The sequence below is a fragment of the Eimeria acervulina genome, genomic scaffold, assembly GCF_000499425.1.
Source record: "Eimeria acervulina Houghton genomic scaffold, Eah_scaff425, whole genome shotgun sequence".
In the NCBI taxonomy this organism is placed as follows: Eukaryota; Apicomplexa; class Conoidasida; order Eucoccidiorida; family Eimeriidae; genus Eimeria; species Eimeria acervulina.
This window is the reverse complement of record NW_013547329.1, coordinates 1-23,039: the sequence shown is the minus strand read 5'-3', so window position 1 is coordinate 23,039 and position 23,039 is coordinate 1. Positions and strand designations below refer to the sequence as shown.

Genomic DNA, 23,039 nt, shown 5'->3' with positions numbered 1-23,039 from the left:
ACTACGTTTGTCTTTTTTAAATGGAGGTTGGCCTGTGCACTTCTGGTAAGCCTGCAAAGTACCAGAAGATACGCTACAAAAGTCTGCTTTTTCTGTCCCAACAGCTACCGTGAGCGCTGCTGGGCTGCTGTGGGGCGCCGCTGGCTGCTGCATGTTGTCTGTGGGGCTGTGGGAACGACCAGCTAGTGCAGTTGCACAGCGCTGCAGCCTCTCACGCTTCATCAGCCCCGAAGAACTCCTCACGTACTATGCGCCTGGCCCTTCTCGCTGCTCTCTCTGCCAAAGTGCGGCGCTTGCTGCACTGAATTCCTGTCAGTCCGTCACCTTTGCCTGGGGGTGCTGCACGCGGCAGTTTCCCTTGACGAGCTGCCGCTGCAGCGCCTGCAATGGCTCCAGCACATGCTGCTGCCACGCCTGCAGCCCCAACAGCGGCAGGTGCTATTGGGGAGCTGTTCTTCATTGTCCAGCTAAAACGATAGCTCCCTTGTCTAGGGTGTGCAGGCACGGACTCCCTGTTTCCTGTCCGTGGGGTTTGTGTGTTGCTGCCGCTTTGAATGCTGCTGCAGCTGCTCCTCCTCCGCCTGATTGCACCCATCGCCTGCGGGGCTTCTGCAACACCTGATGCACTCCGTATTTGCACTGTCTGCTGCACTTGGCGGTAGGCAGCTGCATTTTCGCCGCACGAAACCATGTGTTGGTGTTGCTGCTGCGGCTGCAGCTGCTGCTGCTGTTGGCGGTTGCCTGCCTGCGGGCGCCATAAGTGCCTTTCTTCGTGGCGTTCTCTACTGCGGTCTACGCAGCGCCACAGTTCATCCTGAGTTTGCTGCTGCTGCTTCCTCTGCTGCTGCTGTGCGGCGGAGTGCGGAAGCTTCCCTCCCGTAGCAGTAGGCGCGTATGACTCTCCCCGAGAGCGGCAGCAAACAGGCTGTCTGCTGTAGAGAGCATCGCCTGTGCTGCGGTGTGTTGGGGGCACTGGTGCTGCAGTGTTGGTAGCAGCTGCTGCGTTCACCGGCTGCAGCGGGGAACCCGCTTCATGGGTCTTTGTTAGGCCATGAGCTCGCCTTCGCGGTTGAGAGTGCTGCTGCTGTTGCTGCTGCTGTAGGGGATAAGGCTGCTGCTGGGGGGAAAGGATGCGCTGCTGCTGCTGCTGCTGCTGTTGCTGCTGTTGTTGTTGCTGCTGCTGTTCCTTTTCCTCCTGTAGGTGGGGACGTGACGACGGCCGTACCTCTCCAGAAGAAGCCCTACAATACGTCAAGGGAACCCTTTGAATCCTCCCAGCGCACAGTTGTTGGTGTTGCTGCAGCAGCTGCAACATTTGCTGCTGCTGCGGTTGCAGCCTATGGGTCACGCGAAGCAACTGCATGGGATCGTTGAGCTCCTGTACCCTGTTCGGCAGCCTCTGGCTTCCCAGTTGTTGCTGGTGAGGCTGTTGCTGCCGCTGTTGTTGCTGCTGCTGTAGTTGATCCTGTTGCTGAGGGGTCGGAGATTGAACTTCCGTCACAGTAGTGGCTACCAGGCTTCCGATTCTGCTGCTGCTGCTGCTGGGCAGCAGTGTGCAGCACGAAAGGTCACTGTGGACGGCGAACCTAGCTGGTTGCTCCTCAACTGCAAAAGCAGCAGCCGCAGCAGCAGCGCTAGGAGCAACAACAGCACGACCAGCATCTTCCTGTGGAGCTTCCTCCCCTAGTCTGTTCATGACTGGGACCGTGAGTGTAGGGTGGCTGTGTTGCTGCTGATGGGCCGTTTGTCTGCAGGGGGGAGACGGCGCCGTTGCTGCTATTGCTGCTGCTGTTGCTGCTGCAGCTGCTGCAGTGTGCAGCGTCGGCATCACAGCAGCGGGAGTGCTTCTGAGGAAAGCAGCACCTCGCAGCTGCATGAGCTCCTCTTGTGCAGCAATGCTCCCTTCCAACTCTAAACAAGACCCCCCTAACTTCCTCAGAGGCACAGGCTGAGGGGCAGGGGGTTCAGATAAGAGTAATTGGGAGCCGCAGCTCGGGGCCTTGCGGCGCTGCTGCTGAGGCGCAGGGATGCTCGCTGCAGCAGCAACAGCAGGGGGGGGAGCAGGAGCAGCAGCAGCAACACCAGCTGCTGCTGCTCCTTCCGGGGTCATCGGGAAGATTGCTTTGTGCATGCGCTGTGGGTGGTGCTGCTGTGCCAACACTCGAACAGACGAATGCTGCTCAGCAGAGCCTCCAAGGTCCCTGTTCAACTCCTTCCGCCGCCGCTGCAATTCGCCGTTGCCGCTGCTGCTGCTGTTGCTGCTGCTACTTTCTTTGGTGCTTCTGGGGCTTCGTGCCGCCCTGGCTGGTGTCGCATGAGGGCAGGCTTCCCATTGCTGCTTTTCTGGAACATCGGAAGCAGCGGCAGCAACAGCAGAAACAGCAGCAGCAGGATTCAGTTGCTGCAACGCGTCGTCGTTGGCTTTGTTGCTGTAATAATGGGCCTGTGGCAGCAACTCGTGGGCTGCTTCGGATCCCAACAAAGCCTGTTCTGCGTTCTTAACCAGGTGCAGGGCTTGCTGCACTGCTGCTGCTGCTTCTGCTACTGCTGCTGTCCGGTCGCTGTTGTGCTCCTGGAGCAAGACTTTCTGTTGCTGCTGCAGCTTCTGCTGCAGCTCGTGCTGCAACAGCCCCCAGAGAAGACCCGCTGTCTGGGACTGCTTGGGCGAATGAAGAGGCTGGGGGAGCGCCCGCTGCAGCGGCACCAGCAGCAAATACACATTCGCAGCAGCACACCCAAATATGTAGATGAACCACCTCATCACTGCATGCAGCAGGTATCTTAGAACATATGCGCATGCCAACGCTACTGCTGCTGCTGCTGGTACTGGCACTGCTGCTGTTCTTGCTGCTGCTGCCAAAGTAGAGCATATGCTGCTTAGGTAATTTACTCGGGGATGCAACAGAGGCTTCCGATCGGATTCACTTGAGCGGTCTGATGCTGTTGTTGTTATTGTTGTTGTTGTTGCTGCTGTTGCTGCTGTTGCTTCTGCTGTTGCATTGGCTCCTGCTGCTGCCTCTGCTGCCTGCAGCGTCTCTCCAGGCAGCGCAAACATTCGTCGCTGCCTGAGGAATCCGCAGCGGCACTGACACACGCAGCCAGGGCCCCCTGGTCTGCCGCTGTTGCTGCTGCTGCTGAGGGTGCTGCTGCTGCTGCTGCTGCTGCTGCTAGAGCCGTCAGGCACACTCAGGCGAACAGTTCCATGTGCTTGTGTTGCTGCAGCAACAGCAGGTGCTGCCGCTACTGCTACTGCCTCGCTGCATTCCGTGCTTGCAAGCTCTGGCCCCCGCCTGAAGACGGAGGCGGATGTTGCACGGGTCGTAGCTTCAGCGGCTGCCACTGCATGCTGCAGGGGCTCTGCAGAGACTGAAATCTCTACATCTTGCTGCTGCTGCTGCTGCTGCTTTGCCGAGTCGCCCGCCGCTGCTAAGGCTGCCTTGAGTGGAGGGCTGTCAAACCCTCGTGGAGGGAGCGGTGGTGCAGCGGTCTTGCATGCCAGTGCAGCTCTTGCTGCTGCTTCTTGCTTTGCTGCTGCTGAATGCATTGCTGATAGTCCTGCTGCAGCAGCTGCTGCTAATGCTGACCCTCCAAGATACTCTGCACTCGGTTGGTAAGGCATGATGCATGCAGCCCCGTGGGCCGCCACTTCTTGGATTTTGCGTTGGTTGCTGTAGCTGTTGCTGCTGCTGCTGCACACCCCCTTGCTCACTTGAGCGAACCCAACGCCCTCTGCAGTATCCTCCCTCTCTAGTTGCTGCAGGGTCTGCAAGAGTTTCACGCCCTGCTGCTGCTGCTGCTGCAACTGCTGCTGCAGCTGCTGCTGCAGGGGTGACTGAGGCACACTCCCCCCTAACTCTGTTGATTTGCTGCTGCCGGTGCCATCTGCGGGCACCCCTTCTGCTGCGTCTGGCTGAGCTTCACGTATTGATGAGTTCTTGTTTGTCTTGCTGCGGCTGCTGCTGCTGCAGCTGCACATACACCGCAACCCCTTTGCGTACCGATCAGCATTGAGGAGCTGCTGCCTGAGCAGAAACCTCTCTTCCAGCTGCTGCAGCAACAGCGCCTGCTCGCGCAAGCGCATGCAAATTTTCAACCGCAATGCTGCAGTCCCGCAGTTACCTTCCCAGTGGCTCCTGCTGCTGCTGTTGCTGCTGCTGTTGTAGTGTTTGCTACTCCTGCTGCCGCCACTGCTGCTTGTACACAACCCGCCAAGCTTCCTTGGCGACAGCACCTCACACGCAGCACCTGCATGTGATGGAGTATCTCTTAGTTGTTGGTGCTGCTGCTGTTGCTGCTGTTGTTGCTGCTGTTGCTGTTGTTGCTGTTGCTGCTGCTGTTGCTGCTGTTGCTGTTGCACTTGCTGCGTTTGTTCGTCTGCTGCTGCACCTGGTCCGCCAGCTGCAACAGCCGCCAGCACTTCCTTGGGGTTCTCTTCTGTCCGTCGTGCTGCTCTTGTGCAGCAGATCGAGGTGGATGCGGCCATGCTTGCTTTTAGGGACGCATAAACTGCAGAGGCAGCAGTGTTAGAAGCATTGGCAGCAGCAGTATTAACTGAAACAGCATCAGATGCAGTAGGGGAAGCAGCAGCAGAAGCAGTTGGCGCACCGGGCGATGAGTCCTGTAACTCTTCCAGGGTTCTCTCACGTTGTAGTGAGAAGGCATGCAGAACACGTTGATGCTGCTGTTGTTCTTGTTTTTTCTGCTGCAGCAGCTGCTGCTGCAGCTGCTGCTGCAGTTGCTGCTGCAGTTGCTCTACAGCGGTGCAAGCCACTTCAGGCGCCAAAGGAATAACGGCAGCAGCATCAGCAGCAGCTCGGTGGTGCAGAAGAGTCTGCGGGAAGCCGCTGCACTCGACAAGTGCGGGCAGAGACGATTCTCCCGGCGTCACAGCAGCAGCAGCCAGCGCAGCAGCAGCAACATGCGCAGCAGCAGCAGCACGTGCAGCAGCCGCAGCAGCTACAGCGTTGCCATTTTCGCAAAGTTGCGTTCGGGAGTTTTTAGCGCCTCTCTGCACTGGCTCAAGTACATCTATCCGCAGCGGGGAACTGCAATGGGTTATGCTCCTGCTGCTGCTGCTTCTGCTGCTCTCAGCAGCAGCAGCAGCAGCTCCTGGGGCCTTTGGAATACCTACTATACCTGACCCTGAGGGCAAACGCTCCTGAGACACCGCGCAGTGCCCTAGTTGACGCAGCTTTTGTTCGTTGCTGCTGAGTAAAATGGGACCAGCAACGCCAGCAGCAGCAGCGGGAGATGCAGCAATGCGAGCAGAAGGGGCCAGAGCAGCAGCGGGAGATGCAGCAATGCGAGCAGAAGGGGCCAGAGCAGCAGCAGCAGGAGAATCAGCAACAGCAGCTTCTTTTCTCCTGCTGCGGCCTCGACGCAGCAACGCCCGTATCCGCGCAGTTCCCCTTTGTAGCAGTTCTAAGGAGGGGCTCCTCTGTGGCCTTTTCTTCTCCCCCCTGTTGGAGTAGCTGCTGTTTCTGCTGCTGCTGCTACTGCTGCTGCTGCTGCTCGTCCTGCTGCAGCTGCCGTTGCTGCTGCGGGCAGTGGCCTGATGAAGCCTGCGTCTGTCTGCTGCTGCTGCACGTGACAAGGCACACGCAGCCATGATTCTCATTGTAAGTCATTTGTTGAATCAAGCAACAGCAACACCAGCAACAGCAGCAGCAGCCTGAGGAGAGTTCGTCCTCAGGCGTTTCTCAAGCTGTACACACTTCCCTGTATAGGCCCTACTCTGTGAATTGGTGTTGCTGCTGCTGTTGCATAAATTTGAAGCTCTCGAGGCTGCTGTTCGTGCTGCTACTGCTACTGCTAGTGCTGCTACTGCTATTGGTACTGCTGCTAGTGTTGCTGCTGCCGCGGTACAGTCGTTCTCAAGACAGGGCGCTACAAGCAATCGAGACAACTATGCCGACGTCTACACACATGTGCATGCATATCATCATCGGCAGCAGCAACAGTCTATTTCAAGTTGGTTTTACTTGTGCAGCTGCTACAGATGCTCAGGGGCTTTATACACACTAGTCCCTGCAGAGAGCATATTACTTGTCTTCTGCTGCTGCTGCTCCTGCTGCCGCTGCTGCCCCTAATGCAGCAGCAACAACGGCCACAGCAGCTGCAGAAGAAGCAGCAGCAGAAGCAGCAGCAGCAGAAGCAGCAGCAACAGAGTCACGGCTGCACCGCCACGGCCCTGAAGCGTAGAGCAGATTTGTCTCAGGCGTATCTTCTAATGAAGAAGCAGACAATTAATTGCTTACTCTTTCACCGAGCAGCAGTGCTTCAGCTTCATACCTGTTGCTGCCGTTGCTGCCGCTGCAGAACACCATAGGGCCCAATGGCAGCAGCACAGCAGCACAGACACACCGCGGGGCCGCAGCAGCATCACGTCAGCTCTTCTTCTGAATTATGCAAATTTAACGCATTGCTTATTATCTTTAATTAATTATATCACGTCTCTTTATCTCGCTACGCTGGCCTCTCGGTTGTGCCCTCGTACATACAGCAGCTACAGCAGCAGCAGCAACTGCAGCAGCAGCAGCAGCAGCCGCTGCTACAGCAGGAGCTGCAACAACCCACGGGATTACACTTTGCCGAGGAGGAGCAACCATTCAGAGCTTCACGATGAGCAGTAGCAGCTCCTGGGGCCAGTCGCCCGCTATAGCAGCAGGGGGTGCAGCAGCCGAGGCAGCAGCAGCAGCAGCAACAGGAGCAGCACAGCCCGTTGCTGCTCAAGAACCCGTTCCTCCTGCAGTTTGTGCCGATGTAGGGAGACGCATGCAGCACGCCGACAACTTCTGGCAACAGCTGGAAGCAGCAGCAGCAGCAGAAGTGGGGCCTCAGAAAGCAAAACGGTAGGTCCTCTCCTCTGCTGCTGCTGCTGCAGCTGCTGCAGGCTCGTTGTTCGCATTTTAGTCGCCTGCGGCTCTGTGGCGGCCTGTTACTTGCAGGGGCGTGCTGCGCATGTGCTGCAGTGGTGAACAGACAGCTGCATGTTGCTGCATGCTGTGTATGCCTATGCGATTAGTACATATTTTCGGTGTATGTTTATTTAATAGTTATATAGGTTGGTGTTTGAAGTTTGTTTGCTGCATGATCTCGTTTGCTGCTGTGTGCGGCTTGCTGTTGGTGTTGGCCGTGTAATTCATGCCGCTGCTGCTGCTGCTGCTGCTGCTGCTTGTCTGCAGATTCGTGGCTGCCTTTCAACAGGCCCACGACAATAAGGTGCAGGCAGCAAACTTAGAGCAGGCAGACCAACTCGCTGCGCAGATATTCGCTGCTATACAGCAGCAGCAAGGCTAAAGCAGCAGCAGGAACTGCTGCTGCTGCTACGCGGGAACAACGTGCTGCGCAAAGTCTGGAGCTACGCAGCACCGGCTGCAGCAGAGCAGCAGCAACTATGTAGTGGCTACCCAGGCTCAACTACTACTACCCACATCAGCAGCAACAGCACAGCAACAGCAGCGGCAACGTAATCAAAATCTTCTCGACCGAAATACGTGCGGTTATGAGGCCCCAAAATGTTGCTTCAGGAGCTGCCGTCGTCTCTGCTAATGTTGCCGCGAAGGCAACCGCAGAAGCAACTGCAACTGGCAAAGCTGCAGCAGCGCGAACTGCAGCAGCTGTAGCAGCGAGCGGTTCCCCTCTTTGTGGGCCGCCCGGCCTTACGGTGTACAGCCACCTCCCTATTTGCCTGTGCTCATGCTAAAGCAGAGCCGGGCGTGTTGCAGCACTAGCTGTCGCTGTTGCTGCTGCAGCTGCAGCAGATGCAGTAACAGACGCACCTGCTTCTGCAGCAGCAGCATGCCATCATGTGCTCTCCCTGCTGATGCAGCCACTGATACATTCAAGACACGGCACCCCCTGAGGTGATCCCGAAAGTGCAGCAGCAATTGCTTCTGCTGCAGCTGCTGCAGCAGCTGGTGCTGCTGCTGCTCTGCTGCACAGAGAAGAACTGCGCTGGAAGCATGGCAGTTCTACGCAGCAGCAGAAACTGCAGCAGCTGCTGCAGCAGCCAGCATCAGCTGCTACCCCTATTGTTTTACTGAAACAGACAATTCAATCTACACTCATGGCTCCTTGCGAGGTTTGTGACGCGGTGCGCAGCAGCGGGTCCTCTCCCTGCTGCTCTTGCTGCTGCTGCTGTTGCTGTTGCTGCTCCTCTTCAGAGTCTTCTGCTGCTGCTGAGACCAGCAGCAAACCATCCCTCTCCACTGCTGCTGCTGCAGTTAAGCCACCGATTTGCTGCTCCTCCTGCTGCAGCTTCGCCAGCTCGGCAAGGGGATCCAGAGGCTTCTGCAGCAGCAGCTCTTGCTGCTGCCGCTGCAGCAACAATCGCTGCTGCTGCAGCGGCCGCAATAGGGGTTCATACACTGGGTTCTGTACATACGGCACAAGCGCTACACAAGAAGATGCTGGGGCAGGAGGGGGCTCAGGCCCAACAGCTGCTGCGGCTGCTGCTGCTGCTGGTGGAGTTGGTGCTGCTGCTGCTGCAGTTTCTGCTGCTGTTGCAAGCGCTGGCCCCGCTGCTTCCGCTGCTGCTGCTGAGACTGCTGCTGCACCAGTAGTTCCTGCGGCCGTTTTTATGCGGCTTGACTTCACAAGGGGCACCACTGAAGAGAGGGAGCGCTTGCGGCCTGCAGAGACGCACGTATGCTGCTGTTGTAGCTGTTGGAGCAGTTGCGGCTGCTGCTGCTGACGTTGTAACTGCTGCCGCTCTTGCTGCAGCAGCAGCAGCTGCTGCTGTTGCTGCTGCTGCTGTACAGGAGGCTGAAGCGGGGGGCTTCGCCCTCTACGCGTACTCCCCTCAACGCTCAGCAGCCGCTGGCGCTTGAGTTGCCGGAGAGACACCTGCTGCTGCTGCAGCTGCTGCTGCAGCTCCACTTGCTGCTGCTGCTGCAGCTGAGCACCCTGCAGCGACTGCTGAAGAGGTGAAGCAGCAACACTCGGGTGTGGTGGTGGTGCATCGATAATGGGTGATAAGCCTCGTTTCTGAGACGACGGCATGTTGCTGCTGCTGCTGGCCCTGCTGTTGCTGCTGCTGTTGTTGCTGTTGTTGTTGTTGCTGCTGCCGTGCTCAGGACTTCAAGGCTTTTGTTGCTGCCGCAGTGCAAGCTGCTGGCGTTGACTGTCCTGCTGCAGCTGCTGACGCAGCAGCCACAACGTCTCGAACAGCATGCTTCTGCCGATTTCGTGATGTTTCTCTCGCTTCTGCTGCTATCGTTGCTGCTGCTCCCGCTGCTGTTGCTGCTGCTGATGCTGTTGCTGTTGCTGCTGCTGCCGCAGCTGTACGTAGGGGTCCAACTGGAGCTTCTTAAGCCAAAGTGAGTATTTAATAGATGTGTAATGCGTAGAAGGTCCTGCAGCAGCAGCACCAGCACCAGCAACACACGACCCAGCAGCAGCTTCCCCTGCTGCTGGTGCTGCTGCTGCTGCTGTTGTTGTTGTTGTTGTTGTTGCAGTTGTGTTAGGGAGCTCCCACCTGTTCAGAGTTTTGTTTCTGCAAATGAATACAACAATAGAATTACAATTAAGTAATTTAATCGAACACACGAGTAAAGAGCATCTCTTGAACGCAAACTGCTAACGTTCTGGGGGGTTCAAATCAAACCATCGGGGCTGCTGCTGCTGCTGCTGCCGCTGTTGCTGCAGCAGCTGCTGCTGCGGCACACTTAATATGCATATTTGCCTATTCGCATTTCTTTGTAGCAGTTGAGAGCAACCAGACCCCAGGACAGCCTCAATAGAGAGAAAATTGCTGCTCTCGATCTGTGTGTGTGTGTGTGTGTGTGTGTGTGTGTGTGGTGTGCATTTTCCTGAGGTGTATGTACACTGTATTTATTTTTATTCGTAACTAGGATTGTTCGCTGCTGCTGATACTACACACAGTTGCGGTGTCTGTACACCGCAAGCATTCACCGAGTAAGCGACGCGCTCCCCCATAGGATAGCAGCAGCAGCAGCAGCAGCTGATGCAGCAGGCAACGCTGAAACTACGGAAACTGCTATTTGCTGCAGTTATAGGAAACGCTACAGCTCGTGTTGTTGCTGCTGCTGTCTCTCCTGCTGCTACACCATCCGTTGCTGCTGTTGCTGCTGTTACGACTCCCGCTGGTGCTGCTACTGCTAACGTTCCTCCTGTGGCTAGGCAGTTTGCTTCCACTGCTGCTGATGCTGCTGCTGTATAGGAATTGCTGCTGCTGACATTGCAGCAACTTCTGCTGCTGTAACAGGAGCTGCTGCTGCTGCACAGGAGCAGCTGCTGCTACTGGTGATAGCACTGATGGGTCCAGTTAAGCGTGCATGTGATGGGGTGTTTGTACACCTTAGGCGCAGCTGTCAGCAGCGAGAGAATAAATAAAGAGAAGCAGATTGAAAACCGTAAGGTGTATGTACACCCCGCAGCAAACCCGATGATGTTGCCTGCGCCTGCTGCACTGTATCGACTGTGTGTGTATCAGTGCTTCTTTATAAGTAAAGATGTATCCTGTATGTATATTATATAATAAAAACAAATAAATAGACATTGCATATATATATTATTTAATAATATTTAATAATAATTTATTAGTATTCAATAAAGGCATTGCTTAATGATCTCATAATTACTTGCATCGAGAGAGGCGGAGATAAAACAGGTATTATTAATAATATTCTTATTCTTAAACTTATTCTAATTCTTATTCTTATTCGCATTCTAATACTTATCCTTATTCTTATTATTCTTATTATTACTACTACTATGGTTATTATTACTATTACTATTAATTGTTACTTATTATTATTAGTAAAGATGAAAATAATCAAAACTGAAATGTAGCATGTGCAGATTTTATGCAGAGTGCATGAATCTAGAAGCTGTAGATTTACACTTGTAATAATATAACTACGCAACAACATATATATATATATATATTTAGGTATACATATATACAGATATGCATACAAGTATAAGCATATATATATATTAACTACATAAATAATACTAGTACAATTATAATATTCGCAATTACTGTTGTAGTTGTAACTAAATAATAATAAAAGTAAGTAATAATAGTACTAAGTAATAATAATAATACAAAAAACAATGATAGTAATCATACTACTACAAATAATAATAGCAGTAATAATAATAATAAATAATAACAAATAATAATAATAATAATAATAATAATCTTTCAGCGCTGTATACGCCAACTAAGTGATGCAAACTATGAAAAGACGAATATTGGAGGGAAAGCGAAGAAGTCGAATTCAAATAAACCAGCATAAAAAGCAGAGAAAAAGAGACAAAAAGAGACAAAATAAAAAATATAATATAATAAAATAAACAAGAGAGAAGAAAATAAAGAAAAGCAAAGTTGCGACAGCTGCTTTTGCTTCTCTACGGATCGAAGCAAAGCCTCACAACCCACTGTCTCTCTCCAGGTAGCAGCAGCACTCGCACTTCATCAAATAAATGCAGCACCGCTTCGTCTCCCTCCGCTAAGCCACTTAGACAGCCTCCGGGACCCCGCAGCAGCTCAGCTGTCTCTTCATCAGCAGGCACGAAGGAATCCTGCTGCTGTTGCTGCTGTTGCTGCTGTTGTTGCTGCTGCTGCTGCTGTTCTTGCTGCTGCTGCGAAGGCGCCGCATCATCCGGCCTCCTCAGCCTACGGACGCGAATCGAACGAACGCAGGGGCTTCCATGGAAGGCTGCAGAGGGTGTTGCTGCAGCAGCAGCAGCAGCAGCAGCAGGGGCCTCCTCTTCGTTCCACGATACCAGCTCCAGCCCAAGGGTAGTGAGACTGCAGCTGCGCGCCTGCCGCAGCAGCGGGACAAACAGCTGCAGCGCCGGCTGTGTGGGGACCTCTTCCTCAGCGGCACCTTCTGCTGCTTCTGCTTCTGCTGCTGCTTCTGCTGCTTCTGCGTCTGCTGCTGCAGTGGAGGCTTCGCGTGAGGTGGAGTTGAAGTCCGAAGGATTTGCTTCCGGCATAATTTCCTGCAACTTTTCTCGTTCCGAAAGAGAAGCTGCTGCTGCTGCTGCACTTGTTGCTGCTGCTGCTGCAGCGTGTGCTGCTGCTGCTGCAGGCTGGCGAGAATTCGGAACATGAATGTGTGCTACAGAAGCAAAACCGTAGACAAGCCCCTGAGGATGTGCAGCTTTAAGAAACTGATTAACTACCCAACTAAAAAAAGACAGCTGCGCGTCCTCAGCGCGGCGTTTGCTGCGGTTGCAATGAAGACAGGTCGCCTGCAACGTACACCCCACAACACACAAGCTGCAGTAAAGCAGCAGCAGCAATAGCAGCAATAACAGCAGCAGCAACAGCAGCAATAGCAGCAGCAGCAGCAGAGAACTAGCAGCAGCAACACCAACAACACAACAGCAACACTACCACAGCACCCAAACACATAAAAACAGCAACAGCAGCAATAGCAGCAACACAGCAGCAGCAGTAGCAGAAGCAACACGACAACAGCAACACCAACAGCAGCAGCAGCAACAGCTTTACTTCTAAGTCAGCGAGGGAGGTCAGGGTGTTTGGCGTCTGCAAAATTCGATGGACCAAAATATCCGCGTAGCGTCGAATGGGCGAAGTGAAGTGGAGATACACCGGAAGTGCAAGGCCCCAGTGTCTGCAGCAGCAGCAGCAGCAGCAATAGTAACAGCAGCAATAGCAGCGCAAGCAGCAGCAGCAGCGGCATTAAAAACTACGGCAGAAACATTAAAAGGAAGCATCTTCGACAAGGTAGCAATGATAGGAGAAACAGTACCTTACAAACCACCCATACAACACCAATTGCAGTAGCAACAGCAGCAGCACAGAGCGGAGAAAGCTACAGCAGCAGCAAGAGCAGCAATAGAGGCAACCTACTCAGCGGAAAGGGGCTCATTTGAATTTGTGCCAGGTAGAGACGGAGAGACGCACGTAGCTAATTCGCATGTGGGGTCCTCATCTGTGCTGCTGCTGCTGCTGCTGTTGCTGCTGCTTCTGCTGCTGGTATCCGCTGCAGCAGCAGATGGAGGTGCTGCTGCAGCTACGACCCTATGGCTAGGGACATACTCCGCAGGCAGCAGATCCTTCAAGCAGGCGAAGCAGAGGGCCTAGTGCAACACAGCAGCAGCAACAGCAGCAGCAATCAGTAGCAGGAGCAGCAACCAGTGGCAGCAAGCAGCAGCAGTCGTAGCAACCAGTTGCAGCAGCATCCACCAGAAACAGCAAGCAGCAGCAACAGCAGCAGCAGCATCATAGTAGAAGCACAACAGCAGCAGCCGCTGCTGCATCTACAAAAACAACGGCGACTCGGAAAACTCTCGCCGCCCAGCAGCAGCAGCAGCAGCAGCAGCAGCAGCACTGTCACCACCACCACCACCCGCAGCAACGGCACCGGCATCAAGACAGCGGCAGCATCAGCAATAACGGCATCAGCAGCATCAGTAATTACAACATCAGCAGCAACAGCAACAGCGATATCCACCGCAGCAACAACAGCTGCAGCAGCAACAGCAGAAGCAACAGCAGCAGCAGCAGCGAATTCCTACGCCAAAGGCCTGCGGGGACATTCGAGAGGAGCAGAAATTCAACAACTCCCCCAAAGCTGGCTCTGTGCAATCATCATCATCGGCAGCAGCAGCAGCGTCAGCAGCAGCAGCAGCATGTGCTGCTGCTGCTGTTGCTGCTGCAGAGAAGGCAGGTGTGTCTGCAGTGTTAGATAGAAGCCTCCCCGATGCACTCTTCCTCGCTGTAGGCTCAGCAGCTGCAGCCACTTCCTCTAGCTGCTGCTGTTGCTGCTGCTGTTGCTGCTGCTTTCTGGAGTGTACATACACCCGAAATTCTCTCGCCAGAGATGGGCCGATGAGCTGCAGCACTCGCCGAGTTGCTTGAGCGTTGCTGCTGCAGTGTCTCCGCACGACACCCCCAAACACCACAGGAGAAGCAGTAGGAGCTGATGCTGCTGCTGCTGCTGTTGTTGTTGTCGTTGCTGCTGTTGTTGCTGCTGCTGCTTGTTGTTCACCAGCAGAAGACGCCTCATATTTCGGTGGTGCAGCAGCAGCATCAGCGATAGCTCCTGGGGTGGCTGTTTCTGCTGCGGTCGTTGTTCCAGGTACTGCAGCTTCCGCTGCTGCTTGTGCTCCAGCAGCAGCAGCAGCAGCAGCTTCTGCTGCTGCTGCTGCTGCGGTTCTGTTTTCGCTAACAATACGCGCAGCAACAACGTGGTTAGCCAACACCATCGCCTCCTCCACCATTGAATGAGCCCAGGGCCTCTGCTCCCTAATTATCTTCAGGCGGAGCGGCCCCTTTCTGCTGCTGCTGCTGCTGCTGTTGCTGTTGCTGTTGCTGCTGCTGTTGCTGTTGCTGTTGCTGCTGCTGTGAAGCCTTTCAAATGAGACACTCCAGCCTGCAGCAGCATTCAGCTGCAAACTGCCTCTGCTGCAGCGCAGCAACCCGCGGCCTGCTGCCAATTGGTGCAGCAACAGCACATCCTCCGCGATCGCCCCTAAAGAGACGTGCAACAGAAGAAACGAAACAGACAACGCCGCACCAGCTGCAGCAGCAATAGAAGCAGCAGCAGTAACAGAAGCAGCAGCAGCAACAGAAGCAGCAGCAGCAACAAAAGCAGCAACAGCAAAAGCAGCGACAGCAAAAGAAAGCAACGACAGCAGCAGCAACAGAAACTCCAGCAACAAAAGCAATAGTAGCAACAACACTAACCGCAGCAGTGGCAACAAAAGCAGCAACAACAGCAGCAGCAGCAGCAACTGCAGCAGCAACAGCAGCAGCAGCAACACCAACAGCAGCAGCGCCAGCAGCAACAATAGCGGCACCAGCAGTACCACCAGCAGCAGCAGACTCAGCAGCAGCAACCACAGCACTTGCGCAAGCAGCAGCAACAGCAGCAGCAGCACTAGCAGCAGCAGCAGCAGCAGCAATATCTACCTGGAATATCATGTTTTGCTGCTTCTTCTCGCACAGTGCCAATGACGTCTGCTATCTCCATCGGACTGAACTTTGCTTCCTGCTGCTCGCGTTCGATTTGCTGCAGCAGCAGCTGCAGCAACTCCACGGTGCGGCCAACTTCAACCCGCTGCTGGTGCTGCTGCTGCTGCAGCTGTTGCTTGTGCTGATGCTGCTGCTGCTGATGGAAGGCGATGAGATGCTGCACGTTTCTTGCGGAGAGGAGGCGCAGCAGCTGAGGAGACACCAACGGGGAGAGCTGCTGCGTCTGCAGCAACAGCTGCTGCTGTTGCTGCTGCTGCGCGGGCAGCAGCAACCTCGGGTGCTGCTGTTGCATGCAGCAGCAAAGTGACTCTAAGAATTCATCGACTTGGGAATACGTCAGACGCGCCCTGCAGCAGCAACGGCAGCCACAGCACTACAACCAGGTTGCTGCTGCGTGTGTTGCTGCTGGTCGTGGTGCTGCTGCGTGCGTTGCTGCTGGTGTTTCTGCCGCTGCATGTGTTTCTGCTGTTGCCGCAGCAGCAGTAACAGCAGCAGCAGAAGCACAAAAGATAGCCATGGAAATCTTGGCAACCGCAATGACAGCAGCAACACAAAACGTGAATACTGCAGCAGCAGCAGCACGAACAGCAGCAGCAGCACCACCACCACCAACACACCAGCAGCAGCAGCAGCACAAACAACAACAGCAGCAGCAGCAGCAACTCACGCGGATTGAATGATGGTGGGGGCCTCTCCTGCTCTAAGCAGCGCGCCATCGTCAGCAAGACGGCAGAAGACCGAGCGAGTCAGCCGCGGAGCTCCAGGAAGCAGAGAGCAAACACCTTCACTCAAGTCACGAGGAAGCATAGGGTACACCCTGCAGCAGCAGCAGCAGCAGCAGCAGCAGCAGCAGCATCAGCAGCAGCAACAGCAGCAGCAGAGGAGCAGCAATAGAAGGAGCAACAGCAGGAGCAGCAAAGGAGCAACAGTAGAAGCAGCAATAGCAGCAGCAGCAAAGGAGCAGCAATAAAGAAAAGAGATATGAGGAGATTAAACAGCACAGAAGAGGAAGAGATAGACAGAGAGACAAAGAGAAACAGAGACAAAGACAAACGGAGACAGAGAAGAACAGACATAAAGACATAAAAAGACACAAGACACAGAGAAACAAAACGGGACACACAGACAGACAAATAAATACAATCAGAGACAGACAGAGCGAAATAAAGAGAGAGACAAACGGAGACAAAAGGAGACAGAAAGACAGAGATCAGCATTCAAATAGACCAACAAAAAGAGACAAAAAGAGACAGAAAAAAAGATGAAAAGAGACAAATAAAAAATAAAAACACACTTATTTTCAAGATAAACTGTCGTCGCTCTTCGCCTCGCCTCTGTATCCAAGAGAGACCCGCGATGAACAAAAAAAGAGACATCAGCAACATGAACCCCCAGCTCAAACTCAAGTGCTGCTGCTGCTGCTGCTGTTGCTGCTGCTGTTGTTGCTGCTGCAGCTGGCGCTGCTACTGCTGATGATGAAGATGCTGGTTGGGTGCCTCCACCAGAGCCGCTTTCTTCAGCTGCAGCAGCAGCAGCAACAGCAGCAAAGGCAGCAGCAGACGGCAGCCTGCGGATGCTGATGGCGTCATCGAGGTCTTTTGCTGTCGGGGGGTCGATGCTGAAGATACGCAGCGGGAGTTGTTTCACTGCTGCTGCTGCTGCTGCTGTTGCTGCTGCTGCTTCAGATCCTGGGGCCGAGGCTGCTTCTGGCAGCAACGGAAAGAAACTCAGCCCCATTTCCTGTTCAACGGCTGCAGCAGTTTGTTGCTGCTGCTGCTGCTCTTGCTGCTGTTTCAGCTGTTGTGGCTGTTCCTGCTGCTGTTTCTGCAGCAACAGCAGCAGCTGCTGCTGCTGCTTCTGCTGCCTGCAGTCGATGCGCGTGTTGCTGTCTATGGCCTGTTGCAACCAAAGAGGGTTTCCGGTGTAAGGGCAGCTAGCGGTAAGGGTTTGCTGCAGCTGCGCATACACCTCAGCAGGGAAATCTCTGAACTCCAAACCTGCAAGCTGTACTGTTGCGTCTGCTTCTGCTGCTGGTTCTCCTTTAAGCCCCAATAGAGACACCTTTGCTGCTAGTGCTGCTGCTGCTGCTTCTCCTGCTCCTGCTGCTGCTCCTGCTGCTGCTCCTGCTGCTGCTGCTGGCGACTTCATGTGCACCGGCCAGTCCCCTCGCCGCAGCAGCACCAGCAGCGCCTTAGACGAGCCCGCGAGAGACAACAGATATTTTGCTGCTGCCTCCAGTTCCTTGTCTGTATCCTGTTCTTGCTGGTGCGACTGCTCAATGTGGGGTCCTTGCTGCTGCTGCTGCTGTTGCCGCTGCTGCTGCTGTTGCTGCTGCTGCACGGCACGAAGAAGAGACAGCAGCGGCACGCGGAACGGAGGTAGTCGGCTGTCTCTGAGGCAAACAGCGCATGCAAATAACAGAGACAAAATGCGGCAGACGCAGGTGCTGCTGCTGCTACAGGTGCTGCGGCAGCTCCACCAGCGGCGCAGCACTGAAAATATTAATTAAAAGACAGAAGGGCAGCCACGCAAAGACACACCTGGGTTGAGCCTTAACCAAAAACATTTCTCGCAACGAGACCTGCTGCTGCTGCTGCCGCGCCTGCTGCTGCTGCTGCTTCAAGAAGCGGCGGATTGCTGCTAAATGCAGATGAGGTTGTATCGTTGCAACGATCTCCTCCGTCCCCTTCCCTCTTTCTTCAATATACACCACGCGGCACGTTGGCCGCTGCAGCACCACCTGCTGCTGCTGCTGCTGCTGCGGCTGTAGCTGCTGCTGTTGCTGCTGCTGCGGACTGCTGCAGCGGCTTCCCTCCCCCTTGCACAGTTTAGTGCTGCGGCCTTGGCGCCGTCGTCCTGCCGTTTCTGCAGCAGAAGAATCGTCGGTAGCAGAGGCTGCTGCTGCTGCTGCTGCTGCTGCTATTGGTGCTGCTGACGCTGCTTCTGCTGCTCCCGCTGCATCTGCTTGCAAAGCTGCAGGTGCAGTCACCGCAGCAGCAGCAGCGCAGGGAGCAGCAGTAACGATAACTGCATTTGGTGATTCCTTACTGGGGTCGCTCGTTTGCTGCTGTTGCTGCTGCTGCTGCTGCTGGAGGGCGCAGTCGTGGTGCTGCAGTTGTGCGTTTTGCTGCTGCTGCTGCTGCAGCAGCCTGCAGCATTCTTTTTCTGTAAGCGCTTTGCAAGCAAATGTTGCTACAACTTTATCTCCATGCATCGCTCTGTTTCTGTTGCTGAAGCCGCCGATCTCAAATGCATGCAGACACTCCCGCGTCTCGGGGTGTACGTACACCCGAAAAGGAGCAGCAGCAGCAGCAGCAGCAGCAGCATCCGAAGGACGCACAAGCAGCAACTGCAGCACAGAACCAACCACACAAGGCTACAACGCAGCTACAAGAGACAACAGCAGCAGTAGCAGCAACAGCAGCAGCACCACGAAAAGCAACAGCAGCAGCAGCAAGAGCATCCGCAACAAGCATGCGAAGGCGCTCACCGCCTTCTCCGTCTTCGTAGCAGGTACATGCATCGTGCCTCTCAGTGCAAGGCCTGCTGCAGCAGCTCTTGCTGCTGTCTCCTGAGACCAGAACGGCTCAAATAACCTGCTGCTGCTGCTGCAGCTGCTGTCGGCTCCCAACCCCGCTGCTGCTGCAGAGGAGCAATCGATGCTGCTGCTACTGTCACTGTGACGAGAGCGCAAAAGACGCCTTGGAGGTCTTCTGCTGCTACGGCCCTGCTGCAGCAGCAGCGGCTGCTGCTGCTGCTGCTGGTGCTGCAGCACAGTCCTGCGGGAGAAGGCCCCACTACGGTACCCCCGAGAGCGCATACACCTCAAACTCCACCTGCTGCTGCTGCTGCTACTGCTGCTTCTGGTCTCACCAGCGGCAGCAGCTGCAGTTGGTCCTTTACGAAACGCTTTTGCTGCTGCAGCAGTTGCTGCAGCGGCCCATTCCTTTGGTTGCTGCTTAAATTGCTGCAGCAGCTGTTCATACTCTTCCTGTCGTTGCTGCTGCCTTCGTTGCCTCTCTAGCTTGCGTTGTGCTGCAGCAATGCGCTTTTGCTGCTGCTGCAGCAGCTGCTGCTGCTGTTGCTGCTGCTGCTGTTCTGAGCAGGCTGGAGGCCGCCACAGAGCTGGATGAACAGCATAAGGAGGCCCGTGCTGCTGCTGCTGCACCAGTTGCTGCTGCTGCACCAGTTGCTGCTGCTGCTGCTGACCCGAAGGACAGCCCCAGCCTCCCGGGGGCAACGGATGTCCGCAGCTGGCTTGCTGCAGCTGCTGCTGCAGCAGCAGTTGCTGCTGCTGTTGCTGCCATTGTTGTTGCTGCTGCGCCTGGTACTGCCACATCCGGTAGTGCAGCAACCAAGCAATTTGCTGCTGTACTTTTGCTTCGATCTGCTGCTGTGCAGCCAGTGCTCCGTGTTGCTGCTGTTGCTGCTGCTGCTGTTGTTGCGGCTGGTGCTGTTGCTGCTGCTGGTGCTGCTGTTGCTGCTGCTGCCGCGTCTGCTGTCTAGGCTGTTTATTTCCTTCTGCTGCTGCAGACTGGCTAAGGGAAGAAGCGCTGCTTCGCAAGGCACCACTTGCTCCATCCGTTTGCAGCTGCTGCTGCTGCTGCCGCCATTGCTGCAGCAGCAGCTGCTGCTGCTGCTGCTTGCGTTGTTCCTGCGCAAGGGTCTGTTTATTCTCAATATTACTAGCAACCAGCCGAGGAGGAGATTCACATGATGGCGAAGCAGCAGCAACAGCAGCAGCAGCAGCAGCAGCTGCTGCTGCTGTTTCTCCTGCTGCTGCTGGATCCGCTGGCCCAAGAGAAGTGCGCGAAGCTCTCAAAAAACGAAGTTGAGTCCAGGGTGCAGCAGCAGCAGGAGTTGGTGCTGCTGCTGCTGCTGCTGCTGCTGCGGGTTGCGTTGGAACGCTTGTTGCTGCTGCAGGCGCGGGAAGATTTGCTGCTGGCCGTTGCAATGCCAGACGCCCTCCGACTCCGCGTAGTGAGTGCAGCATTGCCTGGGCTGCAGCAGCAGCAGCTGCTGCTGCTGTTGCTGCTACTTCTGCTGCTGCTGCTAAACAGAAGACACAGACGCTAAGCCCCCAGGCTAAAGCCGCCTAACACACCAGCAGCCGCAGCAGTCATGGCGGCAATAGCAGCAGCAGACGCAGCAGCAGCAGCAGGCGGTGGCTCCCGTTCGTTGGCTGAGGCAGCACTGGCGTGTTTTTCGTGCTGCTGCCTTTGCTGCTGCTGCTGCTGTTGCTGCTGCTGCTGAAGAGGGGCAACAGAATTAACTGCAGGGCCTCATCGAAGTCCCTGAGGCTGTGTCCTAGCCTTTTCAATACAGAAGGCAGCGCTGCTGCTGCTGTTGCTGCCGCTGCTGCTACTTGTGCTGCTGCTGCTGCTGCTGCTATTGCTGCTGCAGCGGCTGCGGCGTGGGGTTTGCTCCGCTGTAGGCTGACAGCTAGAAGACAATAAATATATCTTTGTAAATAAAATAACAAACTCAATAATAAATAAATTTAACTAAAAATAAATAGAGGAACCTTCGATTGCAGCCGATGCAGCAAGTAGAGCCTCCGTGCATGCGCTGCAGCCGCAGCAGCAGCTGCTGCTACAGCAGCAGCAACAGCAGCAACAGCGGTTTTTGCTAGACTTTTCACTGCTTCTGTGAGAGCTTATGGAGAGAGAGAAACCGCAGCAAACACAATGAGGGGACCTAAGGGGGTAGACAGGGAAGATCTGCTTATGCTGCTGCTGCTGTCGTTGCTGCTGCTGTCGTTGCTGCTGCTGTCGTTGCTGCTGCTATTGCTGTTGCTGTAGGTGATGCTGCTGTTGGTGCTGTTGTTGGTGTTGCTGTCGTTTAAACTTCTGTTTCTGCTGCCGTTTTTGCTGCTGCTGCTGCTGTTTTTGCTGCTGCTGCTGCTGCTGTTGCTGCCGCTGCTGTCGTTGCTGCTGCTGCTGTTGCTGCTGCTGTTGCTGCTAATGTTGGGTTCTCTCGCTGTCCCGCTGAGAACAACAGAAGAATGTGGAGGCATCGTCGCGTCATAAAGAAAAGAAGCTTATTATTGTTTATGCACATTGTTAGCTGTCTCCTCCTGTCTTCTTGTGTCTCCCTTCTGTCTCCTTTTCTGTCTCTCTTTATTTGCTGTCTTCCGTTTGTCTCACCTCTTGTCTTCCTTCTCTTTTTTGTTATATTTCATCTTATTTACCCTTAGCCTTTTCTGTCTGTCTCCTTTTATTTCCTGTGTCTTTTCTATATCTCTGTCTGCCTACTGTCTCTCCTCTGTCTCCTTTTTCCTACTGTCTCCTTTTTGTTGTCTCTCCTTCTGCAAACTCTTAGCCTTTTCTGTCTGTCTCCTTCTGTTTTCTGTCTCCTTCGTCTCTCTTCATTTTTTGTCTCTTCTATGTCTCCTTTTGTCTCCTGTCTGTCTTCTGTCTCCTTTTATTCTGTTTGTTTGCTGTCCCCTTCTCTCCTATGTCTCCTCTTTTATTCTGTCCCCTTTAACATTCCGTCTCCTTTTACATTCTGTCTCTTGTTATATTATCGTTCTTTTCTGTATCCGTTTATATTCTGTCTCCTTTTCTACTCTGTCGCCCTTTGTATTCTGTCTCCTTTTCTACTCTGTCTCCTTTTATATTCCGTCTCCTTTTGTATTCTGTCTCCTGTTTGTCTCCTTTTGCATTATCTCTATTTTCTGTCTCCTTTTACGTCCTGTCTCCTTTTATTTCCTGTCTGTTTTTGTCTTTCTTTGTTCTTTTTTTGCTCCTTTTTGTCTCCTTTTCTTATTCTTCGGTTTGTCTGTTCACTGAAATACATACAGTGTGCACCTCTCTCAATTTGTCTCTGTCTTTGTTATATCTGTTTGTCTCTATCTGTCTCTGTCTCTCTGTCTCCGTTTCTTTTCTGTCTCCTTCTCTTTGTCTATGGCTGTCTCTGTCTCTTTGTCTCCTTCTGTTTCTGTCTCTTTCTCTCTTCACGCTGCAACAGCAGATGCTGCAGCAGCAAATACTGCATCAGCAAATGCTGCAGCAGCAAATCTTCTTAATATTTTCGCTCTCTCTACTGCCAGTCGCCAGCTGTACATACACCGCGTAGTTGAGCATAAACCTCTTCAAATGAATAAAGCTTACCCTCAGGTGTACATACACCTGAGGTGTTCATACACCTCAAAGTATGTATCGCACATACGACACACCTGAGGTGTATGTACAGCTCAGGTGTATGTACACACCCGAGGTGAGCATAATACACCCCTCAGGTGTATATACACCTGAGGTATACACAGTGGACAGACCTCTGAGGTGTACATACACCTGAGGCATACACAATAGATACACCCCTCAGGTGTACATACACCTAAGGGATACACAGTGGATAGGCCTCTGATGTGTACAAACACCTAAGGCATACACAATAGATACACCCCTCAGGTGTACATACACCTGAGGTATACACACTACACAGAACTATGAGGTGTATATACACCTGAGGCATACACAATAGAGAAACCTTTGAGGTGTACATACACCTGAGGTATATACAATAGATAAACCTTTGAGGTGTATATACACCTGAAGAGCACACATTACACCTTTGAGGTGTACATACACCTGAGAATAAATTCACCCTCTGAGGAGTCGCTGCTGCGCTGTACTTGATAATTATTTCTGAATAATAAAGAAATAATTAATAAGTAAATAATGAATGAATTAATAAGCTCTACTTGATTAATAATATTAATTAATTATAATTAATCAACTACTTCTCTTCTACCGCAACATATCGTAGGAGAAGCCCGGGACCTTAAAGAAGACAAGAAGAAAGATAACTAAGTGATACACTCCAGGGCAAAGACAAAGAAAAGACAGCAGCAAATAATGTGCTGCTGCTGCAGCACCTTCTGCAACAAATGTCTGCACACCGCTGAATAATATCAAAGACCCCACCAATGTTAGAGTAACTGCCTGCAGCAAAAAACAAAATTAATCATTATAAAGCAAATAAACATAAATACTACAATATATATATATATATATCTATATATATATATATATATATATATATATATATATATATA

At 53.5% G+C, this 23,039-nt stretch overlaps 4 protein-coding genes across 4 annotated transcripts; 1 reads left to right on the top strand and 3 right to left on the bottom strand.

Annotated features, from left to right (window-relative positions):
• Nucleotides 1–211: 211 nt before the first annotated feature.
• Nucleotides 212–5,617, bottom strand: EAH_00037990 (hypothetical protein, conserved; the record flags this gene model as incomplete). Its single annotated transcript, XM_013391985.1, has 1 exon — nt 212–5,617. The coding sequence occupies one exon, from the start codon at nt 5,615–5,617 to the stop codon at nt 212–214; it is 5,406 nt and encodes a 1,801-aa protein (XP_013247439.1).
• A 1,004-nt stretch (nt 5,618–6,621) lies between these two features.
• On the top strand, nt 6,622–7,299 carry EAH_00037980 (hypothetical protein, conserved; the record flags this gene model as incomplete). The annotated part of the gene is made up of 2 exons (XM_013391984.1): nt 6,622–6,851; nt 7,185–7,299. 2 exons carry the CDS (start codon nt 6,622–6,624, stop codon nt 7,297–7,299), a joined length of 345 nt encoding a protein of 114 aa, XP_013247438.1.
• Nucleotides 7,300–8,055: 756 nt separating this feature from the next.
• EAH_00037970 (hypothetical protein, conserved) lies at nt 8,056–9,003 on the bottom strand (the record flags this gene model as incomplete). The annotated part of the gene is made up of 1 exon (XM_013391983.1): nt 8,056–9,003. One exon carries the CDS (start codon nt 9,001–9,003, stop codon nt 8,056–8,058), a length of 948 nt encoding a protein of 315 aa, XP_013247437.1.
• Nucleotides 9,004–11,379: 2,376 nt separating this feature from the next.
• EAH_00037960 (ribonuclease II RNB family protein, putative) lies at nt 11,380–20,996 on the bottom strand (the record flags this gene model as incomplete). Its single annotated transcript, XM_013391982.1, has 10 exons — nt 11,380–12,228; nt 12,491–12,614; nt 12,854–13,059; nt 13,522–14,477; nt 14,918–15,327; nt 15,648–15,797; nt 16,275–17,372; nt 17,521–18,329; nt 18,471–20,075; nt 20,655–20,996. 10 exons carry the CDS (start codon nt 20,994–20,996, stop codon nt 11,380–11,382), a joined length of 6,549 nt encoding a protein of 2,182 aa, XP_013247436.1.
• Nucleotides 20,997–23,039: the final 2,043 nt, after the last annotated feature.